The 18349-nt window shown below is 41.2% G+C and overlaps 1 protein-coding gene across 1 annotated transcript in view; it reads left to right on the forward strand.

Moving 5' to 3' along the window:
• The window catches only part of AVL9 (AVL9 cell migration associated), a 47472-nt gene extending 30022 nt beyond the window's left edge, over positions 1-17450 (forward strand). The window contains exons 11-16 of the mRNA XM_014889647.2: positions 7465-7599; positions 8443-8662; positions 10038-10155; positions 10880-10933; positions 12799-12887; positions 13707-17450. Of these exons, the coding sequence (XP_014745133.1) occupies positions 7465-7599; positions 8443-8662; positions 10038-10155; positions 10880-10933; positions 12799-12887; positions 13707-13801 (711 nt within the window). The 3' untranslated portion in view covers positions 13802-17450. The remainder of the gene's footprint in view (positions 1-7464; positions 7600-8442; positions 8663-10037; positions 10156-10879; positions 10934-12798; positions 12888-13706) is intronic.
• Positions 17451-18349: the final 899 nt, after the last annotated feature.

The raw sequence follows: 18349 nt of genomic DNA on the forward strand, positions 1-18349 counted from the left end.
AGTAATTAAACCTTCCTTTTCCTGCTTCTTAAGTGTCCTGGGGTACAATGAAAAATGTGTATTCTATCACCATCTGTTAAAATGTGGGAGGGGTGGTGATCCTTATCTCTGTGGGAGATATCCTCTGCTGATGTGCCATCTGATAAGATGGGGGGATGATCATCGTTATCTATTCACAACCCATCCTTCCTCCAGAAGATATATTCTGTTAATGGGCCATTAAGTCCTATTGTGTGACTGATAAGATTACATCACCCCATTGGGAGATGCCTCAACCAGGGGCAGGAGCCAAGCCTTTCCTACCTAGATAAAAAACTGGGGTTTGGGACCCGAGGGCAGACCTTTCTACTGGATCCCAGAGGAAAGTCGGACCTTTTTCCACATCATTGCTGGATCTTCGGAGGAAAACTGCACCTTCTACAGGAGCACTGCTTCAACAGAACCACATCTGTCATCCAGGAGGACTGCAGCCACCATTTATACGGACTGCTACCAACACCCTGACTGACAGGGTGTCAGGTTGTATTTCTGACTGTGTTGGTGGTTGTTTCTTTTATATTATTGCATGTATTTTATTTTTTTTCTCTTTTCTCCTATTAAATTGTATTACTGACTTGGAGTCTCGCACTGGTTTTACTTTCAAACCAACACATTAATTGGCGCCCAACGTGGGGCACGAAGGGTACTGAGGAAAGTCAGTATTACAATTTTGTTTTCACCATGATTCTCAACATGCTTGCATGGGTTTTATATCTTGCTCTCTATATTTTTCCACACATGGGGAACTATCTGCCAGCTGTAATGCTCCTGTGTAGACCAGGATATGGTATAAAAATTGCTTTACTGGCCTATTATGTCTACTGCATGATAACCTCTGAGGCAATGAACATAATCCGGAATATATACTCGACTTTGTTTGCTTGTCCTAGTCTAGGTTGCTACATCCGGGGTTTTAACAATCACACCCAGCCCTTGGGGGGAGGGGTAAAGGATGATTTTTTCCAATCTTTCCGGCCTGATACAGTAGTTTTTGGAAATGTTGAGTTCCCGCTGGATACTAAGGACAGCATAATATTGTTGTTAGTTCTGCTTTGTCTCCTCTGCACAGCCTTTACAGCCTACAACATGCTTAGAAACAGAACACTACATGGCGTATTGATGCGTATTCTTGAGGAAGAGGAAAAAAGAAACAAATCAACTTTGTCCACGACTGCACAGAATGTCACAAAGAGGAGAAGAACCAAACAAAAAGCAACAGTGCCCGTGTCTATGCAGACTGCCACAAAGGAGGAAAAAGCCAAAAGCAAAGCAACAGTGTCCGTGTCTACGCAGACTGCCACAGAGGAGGAAAAAGCCAAAAGCAAAGCAACAGTGTCCGTGTCTATGCAGTCTGCCACAGAGGAGAAAAAAGACAGAAGCACCATCAGCATCTCCACACAAACCATCACTGAGCCAGAACAGCCTAGACCAGTAGCAGTTGCGCCCGTTCAGAAGAAGAAATCAAAGAGCAAGTCAGTTCGCATAGTGACTGACGAGGACGTGGCAGGACCTTCGCACCCAGCAGAAGTGACAGAGCCAGAAATCATCACTCGCTCTCTGTCCCTGGGTGAGCTGCGTGACCTGCGGAGGGAATTCACCCGCCAGACAAATGAGTCCATCTTGACCTGGCTGCTCCGCATCTGGGACGCTGCAGCCAATGACACCATTCTGGATGGAAGTGAGGCCAGGCAACTGGGATCTCTGTCCCGGGATGTGGTCATTGACCAGGGGATTGGGAGAACCCAAGAAACTCTCAGCCTCTGGCGGCGACTGCTGACAAGTGTGAAGGACAGATACCTTTGTAAAGAAGATCTTCAGGTGCACCAAGGAAAATGGAGCACAATAGAACAAGGTATCCGATGCCTGAGGGAATTGGCCGTGCTGGAGATAATTTTCTCAGAAGATGAGAGATTTCCTAAGAGCCCAGACTGTGTCCGGTGCACGTCACAGATGTGGTTGAGATTTGCACGACTTGGACCAGAGATGTATTCCCGTTACCTGGCAACGCTGCAGTGGAGGGAAGGTGAGGACATGGTAGGCATCTTGGCCAATAAACTAAGAATTTATGAGGACACTGTCACAGCCCCATTTCGTACCCATGTCTCATCCGTGGAAACAAGGCTGGTGGAGCAAGTCCGAAGCCTGATTGAAGAGGGCCATCAGAAACTAAAAAAAGAACTTAAGGAAAACAACTACCAGATCTCTCCTGAACCAACAAGAGTTTCTGCCATTAGGAGCCGGCGTTCCTCAGGCAGGGAGAGAGGACACACTCCACGAGGTAACCTCTGGTTTTTCCTTCAGGAGCATGGAGAAGACATGAGGAAGTGGGATGGAAAACCCACCTCCTCCTTAGCAGCCCGGGTACGTGAGCTGAAAAGAGGGACACCTACCCCAAGAAGTTCATCTAGAGTCAATGCTGCTCCAGTCTCTCGTGTACAGAACTCCAGACAGTATCAGAATGATGATATGACTGATCCTCTTGAAGGAACCTCAAGAACCTATTTACAGGGAGAGAGCAACGTGTACCAGGATCAGGAATAGAGGAGCCCTGCCTCTAGCCAGGTAGAGGAGAGGGATAATCGGATCTATTGGACTGTGTGGATCCGATGGCCTGGCACATCTGACCCACAAAAACATAAGGCTTTGGTTGACACCGGCGCCCAGTGTACTCTGATGCCATCAAAGTATGTAGGAGAAGAATCCATCTCTATTTCTGGGGTAACAGGAGGATCCCAGCAGCTGACTGTAGTGGAGGCCGAAGTGAGTTTAACTGGGAACAGGTGGCAGAAACACCCCATCGTGACTGGCCCAGAGGCCCCATGCATCCTTGGCATAGACTATCTTAGAAATGGATACTTCAAAGACCCAAAAGGATATCGCTGGGCTTTCAGGATAGCTGCTGTAGAGACAGACGGCATTAGAAAACTGAGCACCTTGCCTGGTCTTGCAGATGACCCCTCTGCTGTGGGACTACTGAGAGTTGAAGGGCAACAGGTACCAATCGCCAGAACAACAGTACACCGCCGGCAATACCGTACTGACAGAGACTCAGTGATTCCCATCCATGAAATGATCCGTAAACTGGAGAGCCAAGGGGTGGTCAGCAAAACCCACTCACCCTTCAACAGCCCCATCTGGCCTGTGCGTAAATCTGAAGGAGAATGGAGATTGACAGTGGACTATCGTGCATTGAATGAGGTGACTCCACCGCTGAGCGCTGCTGTGCCAGACATGCTGGAACTCCAGTACGAGCTGGAGTCCAAGGCAGCAAAGTGGTATGCCACTATCGATATCGCCAATGCATTTTTCTCCATTCCTCTGGCAGCAGAATGCAGGCCTCAGTTTGCTTTCACCTGGAGGGGCGTGCAGTACACCTGGAATCGTCTGCCCCAGGGGTGGAAGCACAGTCCCACCATCTGTCATGGGCTGATCCAGGTTGCACTGGAGAAGGGTGAGGCCCCCGAACATCTACAGTATATCGATGACATCATTGTATGGGGCAGCACAGCAGGGGAAGTCTTCAAGAAAGGAGAGAAGATTATCCAGATTCTGCTGAAAGCTGGTTTTGCCATTAAGCAAAGTAAAGTTAAGGGACCAGCTCAGGAAATTCAGTTTCTAGGAGTCAAGTGGCAAGATGGACGTCGTCAGATCCCAACAGAGGTAATTAATAAGATCACTGCTATGTCTCCACCTACCAACAAGAAGGAAACACAAGCCTTCCTAGGTGCCATAGGCTTTTGGAGAATGCACATTCCTGAGTACAGTCAGATTGTGAGCCCTCTCTACCCGGTTACCCGCAAGAAGAACGATTTCCACTGGGGTCCTGAGCAGCAGCAAGCCTTCGCCCAGATCAAGCAAGAGATTGCTCATGCAGTAGCCCTTGGCCCAGTCAGGACGGGACCAGATGTGAAGAACGTGCTCTACTCTGCAGCCGGGAACCATGGTTTGTCTTGGAGCCTGTGGCAGAAGGTGCCTGGTGAGACTCGGGGTCGACCACTGGGATTCTGGAGCAGAAGCTACAAAGGATCTGAAGCCAACTACACTCCCACAGAGAAGGAGATCTTGGCCGCCTGTGAAGGAGTTCAAGCTGCCTCAGAGGTGATTGGCACAGAAACACAACTCCTCCTGGCACCCCGACTACCAGTGCTGGGCTGGATGTTCAAGGGAAAGGTGCCTTCCACACATCATGCCACTGACACCACATGGAGCAAGTGGATTGCCCTCATCACTCAGCACGCCCGTATTGGGAATCCAAATCGCCCTGGGATTCTGGAAATAATTACAAACTGGCCTGAAGGTGAGACTTTTGGATTGTCTTCTGAAGAAGAAGAGGAGCAAGTGGCACGTGCTGAGGAAGCCCCACCATATAATGAGCTACCAGAGACTGAAAGACGATATGCCCTCTTCACTGATGGTTCCTGCCGAATTGTAGGCACTAACCGGAAATGGAAAGCTGCAGTATGGAGCCCCACACGACAAGTTGCACAAGCTACCGAGGGACAAGGTGGATCGAGTCAGGTCGCAGAGCTAAAAGCCATCCAGTTGGCTTTGGATATTGCTGAACGAGAGAAGTGGCCAAGGCTCTATCTCTACACTGACTCATGGATGGTAGCTAATGCTCTGTGGGGTTGGCTGGATCGCTGGAAAAAGGCCAACTGGCAACGCAGAGGGAAACCCATATGGGCAGCTGAGATTTGGCAGGACATTGCTGCCCGAATAGAGAAACTGACCATAAAGGTTCGACATGTGGATGCACACATACCCAAAAGCCGGGCTAATGAAGAACATCACAACAACGAGCAGGTGGACCGAGCTGCCAAAGTGAAAGTATCACAGGTAGATCTAGACTGGCAGCACAAGGGAGAATCATTCCTAGCTCGTTGGGCCCATGATGCCTCTGGTCATCAGGGGAGAGATGCGACGTACCGATGGGCCCGTGACCGAGGGGTGGACCTTACCATGGACAGCATCTCACAGGTCATCCACGACTGCGAGACCTGTGCCGCAATCAAACAGGCCAAGTGGGTAAAGCCTCTGTGGTATGGTGGACGATGGTCAAAGTACAGGTATGGGGAAGCCTGGCAAATTGACTACATCACCCTTCCCCAAACCCGCCAGGGCAAACGCTACGTACTGACCATGGTGGAAGCAACTACAGGATGGTTAGAGACCTACCCTGTGCCTCATGCCACTGCCCGGAACACCATCTTGGGCCTAGAAAAACAAGTCCTTTGGAGGCATGGTACCCCTGAGAGAATTGAATCAGACAACGGAACCCATTTCAAGAACGGCCTTATCAACACGTGGGCCAGAGAACATGGCATTGAATGGATATATCATATTCCTTACCATGCGCCAGCTGCCGGGAAAGTTGAACGGTGTAATGGACTCCTTAAGACTACTTTGAAAGCACTTGGTGGTGGAACCTTCAGAAATTGGGAAATGAACTTGGCCAAAGCCACCTGGATGGTTAACACCCGAGGGTCCATCAGTCGAGCCGGTCCTGCCCACTCTGAACCCCTGCACACAGTGGATGGGGACAAGGTCCCAGTAGTACACATGAAAGGTATTTTAGGAAAGACTGTTTGGATTAATCCCACCACAGGCAAAGGCAAACCAATCCGTGGGATTGTTTTTGCTCAAGGACCTGGTTGCACCTGGTGGGTAATGCAGAAAGATGGGGAAACCCGTTGTGTACCGCAAAGAGACCTAATTTTTAGTGAGAACTGTATGTAAGGTTTCATTTTGTATTATATATCTGTAAGAGGGTATTGGTTTGGGTGTGATGTAGATGGTAATAGAATAAGGGGTGGATTATGTCCTGGGGTACAATGCAAAAATGTGTATTCTATCACCATCTGTTAAAATGTGGGAGGGGTGGTGATCCTTATCTCTGTGGGAGATATCCTCTGCTGATGTGCCATCTGATAAGATGGGGGGATGATCATCGTTATCTATTCACAACCCATCCTTCCTCCAGAAGATATATTCTGTTAATGGGCCATTAAGTCCTATTGTGTGACTGATAAGATTACATCACCCCATTGGGAGATGCCTCAACCAGGGGCAGGAGCCAAGCCTTTCCTACCTAGATAAAAAACTGGGGTTTGGGACCCGAGGGCAGACCTTTCTACTGGATCCCAGAGGAAAGTCGGACCTTTTTCCACATCATTGCTGGATCTTTGGAGGAAAACTGCACCTTCTACAGGAGCACTGCTTCAACAGAACCACATCTGTCATCCAGGAGGACTGCAGCCACCATTTATACGGACTGCTACCAACACCCTGACTGACAGGGTGTCAGGTTGTATTTCTGACTGTGTTGGTGGTTGTTTCTTTTATATTATTGCATGTATTTTATTTTTTTTCTCTTTTCTCCTATTAAATTGTATTACTGACTTGGAGTCTCGCACTGGTTTTACTTTCAAACCAACACATTAAGCTGTATTTTTTGAAAACTTTCTGGTTTAGGTTTGTGATGCCTTTCAAAGCACTGTTCCTTTCACACAGGCTGTTTGTTTTCTGCTGATAAGTGCTTGTCATCTCTAAGGCCATCCCTGTGTCTAATATAACAAAAAGGAGTAGTTATGCTTCTTTCTTCCATATATTTCCAATTACTGTGTACTGGGTAATAGTGTTTGCTCTTTGTTTCTGTCCAATGTTCCATTAGCCCTAGTGAATAAATTGCTTTGGGCTTTATGCAGTTGAACAGCTGGAATTAGATGTCAGGGGAATGTTGATCCTATGTTTAAAAAGAAATTTACCTACATCTACCTCTCAGTAATCCCTTAATGACTAACTCAAAGCCTTTTTTCAAAATATTTCAGGGGGTTTTTTTTGAACTGGAGTGCAGGATACTAGATTAACTTACCACTCTGAAGTGGCTAAAAAGCTCAGTGTGTTGCTTTCTGTTCTGCTCCTTCTTAAAGCAGGCTTACATGTGCTTATCAAAAATTGACTGCTATCTCTGATGTCTGGAAATCTCCACCCACAAAATGTGGATAGCTGTCTGTAGCTTTCCTGCATTATGTGCCTCACCAGAAGACATCATGTGCACAACTAGAGAGATGAATCCTTATCTCCATTGGCATCTTGTCTCTGAACTGACCTGAGGCCTCATTCTTGTTGCTTATTATATAAGGCAACTTATTCTGTTGCCTTACAAGTACATTAAATTCTCATCCTTTGCTTTGGACTTCAGTTTCAATCCTGAGACTGAAAGGCAACACAGTCTCTTGAAAAATTTAATTCATGTGGAATCTAATGGCTTTGCTTCACAAATGTAACAAAACAATAGATGATTGTGGCTGAAACTGTAATAATCAAGGTTCATTCTGGGTGAAATATGCAGGCTTTTATGGGGAAAACCTCTGCATACAGGCACTTATTAAAATGTTATTTCTCTGGATGTCTCTGTTGCTCCAGGGGTACCTTTGTTTGCCGTACATGGCGCTGCAGCAGCATCATCTCCTGTCGGATGTGACCATCCGCGGCTTTGTTGCGGGAGCCACCAATATCCTGTTCCGTCAGCAGAAACACCTGAGTGATGCAATTGTGGAAGTATGGATCTTTGTATTTGAGCTGAGGGGAAAGTTGAGGGGAGCTGAGGTTCAATTTTAAATGGAGCTTTACAGTTTAACATGCATGCCTGAATTTTGAATTCCTTCTATTTTGAAAGAAATTCTCAGATGCAGAGGTTTGTCAAACTTCTGTGGTATGAGAGGACAGGATTAGATAAGCTGTGCAAAACTATTGTCCATATTTTCATATGTATCTGATATTTGGATTTGAAGGGCAGTTGTTAAATTTTTTTTGTGTTGGTGATGTAATTTCATTTTTAATATAATGAGTTTTTTCATGGAGTTTTAGTGAGGACTTCAAAAATAAGTGCTTGCAAGATGACAATCAGATGCAGGTACTGATTTCACTTCCATCTGATTTAATCAAGAGGGTTGTCCTGGTTTAGGGCACTTTTGGGAGGATAAAGTCACCCCAAGGCAAGGGTAAAAACACAGTATCTAAAACACCCACTGTGTCACTTCTAGCAAACAGACACAACTGTGTATCAGCATCTGGTAACCTGAGATGGTTCCATTATTAATTAACTTAATAAATAGAGATGATAATCAAAGAGTGCCATATTTCCCCTGCCAAACTTTTTGCCAAATCCTGTCAAATAAACAGCTTTTACTGTGTGCCTGGGAAATGATCAAATTCTGGATAAATCAGAATAGTATCTGACTTTCTGAGAACAGTTAACTCATTGTTTCTTTGGCCATTGGTTTCTTCTTGGTATTTTGGGGAAATGAGAGTTTAGATTTAGGTAGCTGTATGTAGTAGTGTAAAGTTTGTATAAACACTTTTATTTAGATAAATATTTACCTTTGGAATTATTTCAAACAGATAGAAGATGCTCATGTGCAAATCCACGATCCAGAACTCCGTAAGATCCTGAACCCAACAACTGCTGACCTAAGATTTTCAGATTACTTGGTGAAACACGTAACTGAGAACAGAGATGATGTGTTCCTTGATGGCACTGGATGGGAAGGAGGAGATGAGTGGATCAGAGCTCAGTTCAGTGCTTATCTTCATGCACTGCTTGCTGCAGTGCTGCAACCAGGTAGAACAGATACTTTGTCTAGGGATGGAGATGAGGGTGGACATGTCAAACATTTGCTCTGTTGCTGTCGATGTGTGGTCTGTCTGTGGATTGCCCTCTGCTTAACGTTTCATTTTAGACTGCTTTTTCAGTTGTCTTTGGCTGTCCTTGTTACTTCTTGACAAGCTTTTTATTAATCCTTAATTCAGAGTCTTACAGACACTTTCTTACTAGAGTATCTTCTTCTTGATTAAGTTTTACTCATAAGTAGAAGTACCTGAAACCTGTAATGGGATGAGACTTACAAATCTGCTTGTATTGTGTTGCAATCTGAAGTTAATTTGGGAAACTACTTGGATTCAAGGAGACATGAAGTTAAACATCTGTCTTCAGGAAGTTTTGCTAGACTGTTCCAGCTCTTTTCCCTTCTTGCCGTTGTCCTAAATAGGGATTTGCATACATGAAAAATGTCTTTTACAGGCTTTATAAGCTTTCGTTTCCTGGAGCTCAACATTTTTTGCTTTACCTCAGAAGGAATTTTCTATGATCTAACCTTTTGTATGAATATAAATAAAAGAATCAGTGTTTTTTAATTGTGGAAAATTTTTAGCTTGCCCTGCACTCACGCTGTTAATTTCATTCTCATAATGATTTTTCTTTATTCACTCTACTTAAATTCAGATTTTGTTTGGTGGTATATGTGAGAAAGCATAGGATTGAGAACCTGTTTTTAAAGTCTGCAAGATGCCAAGTTCTTGGTCTGACAAAATTAATATTTTAAGAGGATTACTAGATTGATATGAAATATCAGGATTTTCTGGGAACTCATACTACTGTACTGGCTGGCTATTAAATTATTTCCTATACTCTTCAATGTTTTAAAGGGGTTGTTGTTATAATAAGTTTATTCCACAGTATTTCCTACTGCAGTTTTGGAATGGATTTGGGAGTTACTGAATTTGAATAAATAATAACAGTACAGCAAAGCCCAATGTATCTGACCAAGACCACTACAAATTGTGTTTTTGTTCTTGGTTGTTATATGGTCATTCTTTTCCCTTTCCTGTCATTGCCCAGATAAAAAGTCAAGAGACATATTTGGATTACTTTTTTTTCTCAGTTGAGCTCTTAGAGCTTTATAAATGAATTAAAAATAAGAAAAGTAATTTTTAGCTTTTTTTTTCCTTTTGTCCTCTGATGCTGTATATATTTGACACTCTAAAATAAAAATAAACCATTTTTGAAGCACCCAGGTTTTAGTACTGGACTTTTATCAAGTCAATAACAATTAAGAGCCTGGAAAAATGAAATTTTTCTTACACGAAAATTGTAGTTTGTGCTGTAATTATTGCATCTCTAATTTCTTCAAATTCTTGTCTTTATTTTAATCTATCAGACAATGAAAAGATTTTGTCAGACTTCGGAACAGCATTTGTAACAGCCTGGAAAAATACTCACAACTACAGAGTATGGAATAGCAACAAGCACCCAGCTCTTGCAGAGGTAAATTCAAGGTAAGGAAACTTTGTAGTATTTACTCTAATTCGGGGCAGTAGTTTTATGAAGAAAAACATATCCAGAGTCAGGAGAAGTGAAACTTGTTCAAGTTGATTGTCAGCTGTCCCCAGCTACAGAAAGTTTGTCATTTCTCAGGAATTGTCCTCAGATGGTTCTGCTTTTTTTAAATTGCTTCCAGGTGTGCAGGGAGTAGCTGTGTCCAAGGTTGTCACTCGTGGGATAGAAGGGAGCTGACTGTTTTGTGTGCATTTTCACTGAAAGATGTGACAATGCCAGGCCTGGTACCACTGTTGGCTGTGCATGTGTTCTGCTTAGTGTGGGTTATTACTCTGCTGCAGGGAGTTTTGTTTGCTTTTACTTTGTCAGTTGCTGTAGTGTGAAAAAGGTTTTTCCTTAGACCTACAAAGCTCTTTTGGTCTACTTAAGGGATGTTTTCTACCTGCTGTATGTTACTGGAAGGAGGTGCTTTTGACTTAGTGTAAAAAGGTTGTTAATATCTCATCTGTAAATAGAAGGCACCTTTATGGCAGTTCATAAGAAATCTGTCATTGAATAGTCACTGCAACCCAGGCTTCTGTGAAGCGATAGAGTAGTGTATCTGCAAAATATTTAAACTTTTTTTTGGTAAGTCACAGAGGGGAATAAGGCTAATAATTGTGTGATACAGATTCATCATGAAAAAGAAATTTATGTTTTCTTGGGTTTTTCCTCCCCTTCTAGCCATCCATTCCAGGGACAGTACTCTGTATCAGATGTTAAGTTAAGGTTGTCACAGTAAGTACATAGTACTTTGATTTGTATTTTTTAGAAGTGTGGTCAAGTATCAATAACTGTATAACTGTTGCTATCGTGGACTAAACAAGATAAGAATTCAAATTGGCTATCTTCATGAAACTATACTCAAAAGTTCTCTTGCAAAACAGCACCACATCTAAAGATGAAACATTAGCCTGAAAGAAATAATAATTTTTAAAAAAGGCAAATGTATTATTTTGTCTTAGACTTTACATAATACAGCCTTGATTTTTTTGTATTGCAATTATAAGGCTTTTATACATTTACTTTTGATTTGTCAGCTAAAGATGTTAAAACCACGATCAGTGATTTCACTTTAGGTCTCGTTATTAGGACAAAACAGCTTTTTTTCCCCTCCTTTCTAATTAGCTGTTTTTCAATGCAGCATTGTTCTAAAACTCGAAGTTCACTATATGCATAGTGAGATGTGGTTCAGTTCCTTTAAGTTACAAGTTCCAAATGGGTTTTGCATAGTCTTGTTGTACTAGACCCAGCTGAACTTTAAGTTGATCTCAACTGCTGCCTTTAAAAGTCAAGCCTAAAACTCAGTGGTGCTTGTTTTTTCCATAGCTGTTCAGTGCTAAATGAAGCCAGAATTCAGCCTGGGGTTTATGCACTCGGCAAAATGGATGCTTTCCTCATTTAGCTGTGCTGACCATAAAACAACAGTCTCTCTTTTATTAATGGGAGATCTTTCTACAAAGTCTTAATTTGAAAGCCGTGGAAGTGTTTGTTTGGCCTATTTTTATCCCCTTTTTTGAAAAGGGAGTTACTAACTCTTCTGGGTAGTGTGACATCAGTGTAAAAGGACCAATAGTTCCTAGTGTGCTTCTAATGATAAGTATTTTTACAACAGTGCCTTTATTCTGCAGGTGGGACATTGATACCAGATCCTCATCAGAATTACTTGCCTTTGCAAACTGAGCCTAGACTTGGTTTTAGTGTGTTCTGTTTTTTCTGCTTTTTCCATCTACACTGAAGATTTTGAAAGTGGGAAAAGATTGTGGCATGATGTGTTAAGTTTCACATTAATGGGTTTTCAAAGCCTGAAATGTGGACTTGAAAGTTGCAATTTAAAAATAAATGAGATTATTTTCAAGTGATTGTACTTGTGCAGTAGAACTGATTGCTTTTGTGCTTTTCTTTCCAAATGGTGACCATGTCTGCAATTTTCCTGCATTTCTTGAACAAAAGCATGAGTGTAAACTGTCCTTGATCAAAAATTTAATCTTAGACAAAGATACAAAGTAAGCTCTATCTAGAAAAGAAGGACCGATCAATTACACTTGTTATTCTGTTTAAAGGTTAGGTATTAGGGCTAAGAATTCCCAAAACTACCGTAAATCTGACTTGGTAATTTTGATCATAAATTCATTTTGGTAAACATTTAAGAAAGATTGAGCATTGGAATGGCCTGTCTAGGGAGGCAGTGGAGTCACTACCTGGAAGTCCCTGGAAGTATTTAAGGAAAGTCCGGACTTCAGTGCCATGGTCTGGTTGACAGGGTTGTGCTCAGTCCTGGGTTGGACTCCATGATCTCAAAGGTCTTTTCCAACCCGATGGAGTCTGTGAAAGGTTTAAAGTGTACTGTGTAAGAATGAACCATTGGGTGTTTTGATTTCTTGTCCTGCTGGCAGCATCTTTTCATCCTCTAAGAAGCTTGCCTAACAGGTCTCTGTGGATAAGATTAATGCAGGAGTTTGGCTTGACCGTATATGTAAACTATATATATATGTATGCTGTGTAAATCTGTGTGTAAAGATACATACTTTAACTAGTTTATTTACACCTGGGAGTAATAAGAAGTCAGTCAACTAACAGTTTTCAGTATCTCTCTTGTTCAGCTCAGTGCAAAACAGTGAACGTGGAAAGAAGATTGGAAATGTGATGGTTTCTACCAGCCGGAATGTGGTACAAACAGGAAAAGCTGTAGGTAAGAATCTATTTAAAAGTTTACATCTATCTTTTTTGAAGAAGCATCCCATTTCTCAGTTATATTCTGTTTTAGTCCAAGTGTACTTTATAACATGCACAAATCAGAGCAATATTTTGAAGGGTAAAGCTGCTGATTGAGGCCCCATATATTGTGCAATAGCAGAAAGAGAAGCAGCTAGATAAAGAAATTAGTGTACATTCCTTTTCCAGTGGGGCCTGGAGGTGCATATGGGAAGAGAGATGTTCAGGTAAGAGATTCCATGTAATCTGGTAAACCAGCATCTGCATTCAGTTGTTCTCAACTTTGATATCATTTTGACTGAAACTGTCCAAAGCTGTTTGAGATCAGAAAAAGTCCTTGTGTCAGTTTCTGCAGACTTCACAGCAGTTTGTAACTGTCTGGAAAAGTACTTGTTGCACTTGAACAGGGGCATCATCACACTATCATCTTGCAGTGTGAGTTAGTGGGAGTTCATCCATTAAGGGGTCTGATAGTTGTTTGACAATAGCTGTACCAAAAATTGTTTATCTTTCTCTTTTATTCCGTTGGAGTCTGTCTTTTCTTTTTGCTGTGGTGCATTCTGGTCAGGAGTGCCTTTCAGCCCAAAGTCTACCAAGCCTTCCCAGGCAAAGGACACCATAGCCCATTTCTGCTGAGCTGCTGTGTTCAAGTTCTTTGAATATTTTCTGGCACGGACTCTGGAATTGAATTTTAAATCCCAAATTGGACAACTGCTGAAGTATTTTTTTTTAATATTTCTTTGTAGCAACTCAGTAAAGGTAACACTTCACTATTGATCTTGGTTTTGTGTTGCAGGTCAATCTGTTGGAGGAGCCTTCACAAGTGCAAAATCAGCAGTGTCATCATGGTTTTCCACTTTCACACACTCAACCCAAAGCCTTGGGGACTAAATGCTGGTTTGGCAGAATGCTGCTGACTATTTCAGGTGCAATCTTTCTCTGAGCTGTAAAAAGACCACTCTAAAATGTAGGAGTGGAGATTACCTATCCAGGACCAAAATAAGCTTATATGTTGCTTGCAAGCAGATGTGGAATGTTATTATTCACTTTCCCTAGAAGTATAGAAGAATGGTGAGTGTTACCATACAATGAGATGGCATTTGCAGTGTATTGTATATTTAAAATGACTACTTCTCTTTAAAACTGAGCCTTTATAAAGACAATAGCAAACGGGGCTTGTTGCAAGCCAAATGTGTTTGACTTTAGATTTGTACATTTTCTTGGATGTTAAAGATATTTATGTAAAGTAGTTCTATTTTTCAATCCAGATAGCCAAATGTTTGTGAATTCTTGTTAGAAATAAGCAGAATATAAATATAAATAACAATTCCTCTTTTAGGTTGGATTTGAGAGAAATCTCTGCAACCTTTAATGGGTGGAACTTTCACGCTTTTACCTGCAAATTAAAATCAACAAGGTGTAGAGTAAGACTGTGGCTGACGAGGGTTTTTTTTTCCCTCTATCCCCTGTATCCATGTAGAGTTGTTTGAATGAATCTATCTCTAGCTCTCCTTTTGTCTTCAAATCCGTGTGACAGTTGCAAAATCAGTAGGTTTTTTTCATGTTATGCAGTAGGCCTTCATACCTTAGTGTATGTTTTGGCTGAGTTTTTACCCTGGGATGTGAATGGGACTCCAGTTGGAGAGATCTCTTCAGGGAAAGAATTACAAAGCATTTCTCCCAAACTGGGGTTGGATCATAGACAGTTTTGTAAGTTAAGATGTAATTACAACATTAAGTAATAAACCCACCCAAAACTAGCACAGTAGCAAACTCTGTGTGGTTTTGGTCCCCCCCCTCCCCAGTAAGGTTATGAGGACTCTTCCAAATGAAAATCAGCTATGTGGATTTTCTGTGTCAACTCAGGGAATGTGCTGTTCGGATAATTGCTTTTTTCATAGGGAAAATAACACTAGAATTGAGAGTAACTAGAACAGCACAGTTCGTATCCTTGTGTGAAGAAATATAATAGTTAATTTGAAAAGATGTGGCATAATGCTGTATTTCCCATGTAACATGCATGTGGTGTTCTCTGTATGCAAGCGTATTGCACTTCTTACATTACTTTATTCCAAGGGAGATTATTTCTTGCAATATGCAAGAAATAATATGCCTCTAGATGCCTTCTGACACCCCCACATGTTGCTCTTAACATTTTCTACATTACATTATGAAGTGTTCCAACTTTTCTGTACCAAAAGGCTCTTAGTTTATTGCTTATCAGTATCTGTCAGCATTTTGCCATGTTCTTTTCTGGGGCCAAGATTTGTAGTCACAGTTATATTTCCTATTCCTCAAATAAAATACAGCAGCTGCACAAGAGATATATGAGAAGGCTTGAATGCCTTGCATCTCATTGTCACTGTCCAGCAACTTGGTTGTCAGTTTTTTTGCTTCATTGATTTGAAAACATGGGGTCTGGTTTGAAGCCTTCTTTAATTTTTTTTCCAGGGCAGACTAGATAGAATGACTGTGGAAAACCTAAAGGCAAACAGCCAATTTGAGTAGTTTGATTTGAGAAGGGCAAAAAATGCCCTTAAATCTCTACTAATTTATTGCTTCTGACACACAAGTAAGATGTATCTATCAAACTGCAGCTATTGCTCCTGGTCTCTGTGTCTTCATATCTCTCCTAAAACTTCTGATGCTCTTTTCTGTTTTAATCCACAACTCTGTAACAGACATTTATGTCTTTTTAAGGGATAGGTATTACTTTATATGCAGTGAATTAAGACTAGAGCTGTTTATTCATGCTGTGTGTAGAGCTTTCTGAATCAGCATGCAGGTGAGAAAATAACCCAAAATAATCACTTTATTTTGTGGAATGACTAACATATTATCTGTGCTCTGGGATTTAAGTGGTCATGGTCCGTGTTGTAATGAAGACTGAAGAAAGGTTCATAAAGGATTTAAGCACCTATAAAACTAACTGCAGCAACTGAAGGCATACCTAGGTAGATTTAGGCTTAGGAGCTCACAATGGTGAGTTCCAGAAGCCAGGCACATGGTTGCTATTTATGTGTATAAGCTGTAGGTGCAGGACCTTCAAGGATCCCTTTTCAATATCCTTGTCTTTGTCACCTCCTCACCTGAGTTTTTCTCTGTTGAATTCTCAAATGCTCCAAATGTATATGGCTGATTTATTAGCTCTCTGCATTCCCCTTATTCCCACAGATTCCCTCACTGGCCTAGGGGTATTAGAAAGCTGACCTTTGTTTTTTTTCTGGTGGATTAATCCGAGGAAAGACAGAACGAGGTGTCCTCATCAGCTGCTTGTTGCTTTGTACAGTGATTCTGTTGTGATACTTTATAATTTTTCTCTTATGGGCAAGAAGACCAGACAGATCTTTCTCTGCAGCCTTTTTCTCACTGTCCAAGCTGTCGGTTGTGGAACCCAACATACAACCTGATTAAGAGTATTTTCCTTTTTTTACAAATGACAGAATTAAAAAATTATGTTACTTTTCAGTCTTTTTAAGAAATGGCATCCTGTTAGCAAGTTGGACTTGGATTTAAACTCAGATTTAAACAGTGATTAAGACTCAATGAGTGGGTGGAGATGAAGTGATCTTCATAATTAGTTGTCTTCATTAACAGCTACATTTCGTCTCCAACATTTGCTTAAGCTTACTTTTGGGCTGTAGGAAGGCATGCAGCCACTGAGATTCATCTAAGCTCATGTAGTTCTCTTCTTAACTTAATGCTTGTAACCTCTTTAGTTAAATCCAATGCAAATGCAAGTTATTTTCCTCTGCTCTTTAATATTTCCAGTGCAGGCATTATTAATTATTCAGAAAGGTTTAGGCAGTCGACTTCCATTTCAAAAGCCCTGACATCTGTTTCTGCACTGTAAGAAACAATGGGTCCTAAGTGAATTGGTGATAGTGCCTCTAATCAGTCAGCTGTGAAGGTGTTGTTACAGCTCTGTCATGATTTGATGTTGCAGAGGTATTTCTGGCTGTCAACATGCAGCACACACTGACTTACGGGTAACACAATAGCCCACCTCTCAATTTTTTCTCATCACAGGCATCCACCTCAGCTTTTTGTATGTGCCAGCATTTGAGGAACTGTCTGTTGACCATAGATAGATATGATAAGTCCCCAAAATCCCACAAGACTTAAGTATTGCTGACCTTACATTTTGTTTAACTGAAGTGTCCAGCATCTTTCATCAGTCATTTTCATGTCATAACCTTAATCCCTGTACACATCTCACATCAGTTTCCTCAAATGTCACAATTTAATTACAATTTTTAGGTCAGTGTTCTGGTACGTTGCACTTGTTTGATTTTGTACTTCTGTTTTAAGCACCTTTGTAAATAAATATAATATTTTGCCTAAACAGGCTTCTGATTTCCATACAAATTATTACTAAGCAGAGAAACTAATGTGGCAGTATTTAATTGTAAAAGTGAAGGTGTGAATGCAGTTTTTAAACATAGGAACTGTTGCTTGATAATTGAACACACACGTAATGTATTTGATTTTTCCTGTGCTGCTTGAAAAATAAAATACATCCAGCCTGTTTGAAGTTCCATCTGCTCAGAAAGCTGTATTATTGTAATAAATTAATTCTACCCAAACACACTTGCAGGCATCTGGTTTTGATATTGATAGCTGCTTGTAATTCACTAGCAGTCTTTTTGAAATTTGTCTTCCATTTAAACCAATTATGGATGCTTCTTTTAGCAAATTTAGGACAAAAGGATCCTCTAGAGTGACTTTTTATTCCCTGTGAATTGATTGAAGTCCTCAGGAGGTCAGAGACCTCTCTTACATCAGTAAGAATTTCAAGTATAACTGAACTTTTGATATAGATATAGCTTCAAAGTAACTTGTAGTTTCTGTAGATTGTGACATCTGGTCAAAATCAAGATGTTGTGTAAATTAACTGCTGCACATCCAGTTCACTGCCATAGTGAGCTGTTTTAAAACTTCAGAACTTCTACTGCAGCTGTCACTGCACCTATCTGAGAATGATTTGGTAAATGGGTTTTCCAGGAGGAAACTGACTGCCATGGGTAACATTTAGATGTGAATTAGACAGAGGTTATGTCTAGAGAATGGTTGCGATTCCCTGAAATTTGTTAAGGTTTTTCCGACCATGTGCAAATAGTTGTGCAAAGATGATATGTGAAAGATAAATTTACGTTATGCTTTTTATGCACTGCAATTTCACTTTCTTGCTGGAATTTGATTTTCATTAAAAAGGGCAACATGGAGAATAATCATTAAAGGGAGAAACACCACGTTATTGTATTATGATTAAAGATGTATAAGAAATTGCTTTGTGGTGTTTTGAGTCTTTAATGCTTTAGAGAAGGGGCTGACTTAAAAAAGCAGGCATGGAGCTTTACTTCTGTGATGTTTCTGGTCTTGACCCCATTCTTTAACAAATATAAGAAGCAATGCTTGGATTAATTAAAAAATAGGGAA

The sequence above is a fragment of the Sturnus vulgaris genome, chromosome 1 (genome assembly GCF_052056855.1).
Source record: "Sturnus vulgaris isolate bStuVul1 chromosome 1, bStuVul1.hap1, whole genome shotgun sequence".
NCBI lineage: Eukaryota > Metazoa > Chordata > Aves > Passeriformes > Sturnidae > Sturnus > Sturnus vulgaris.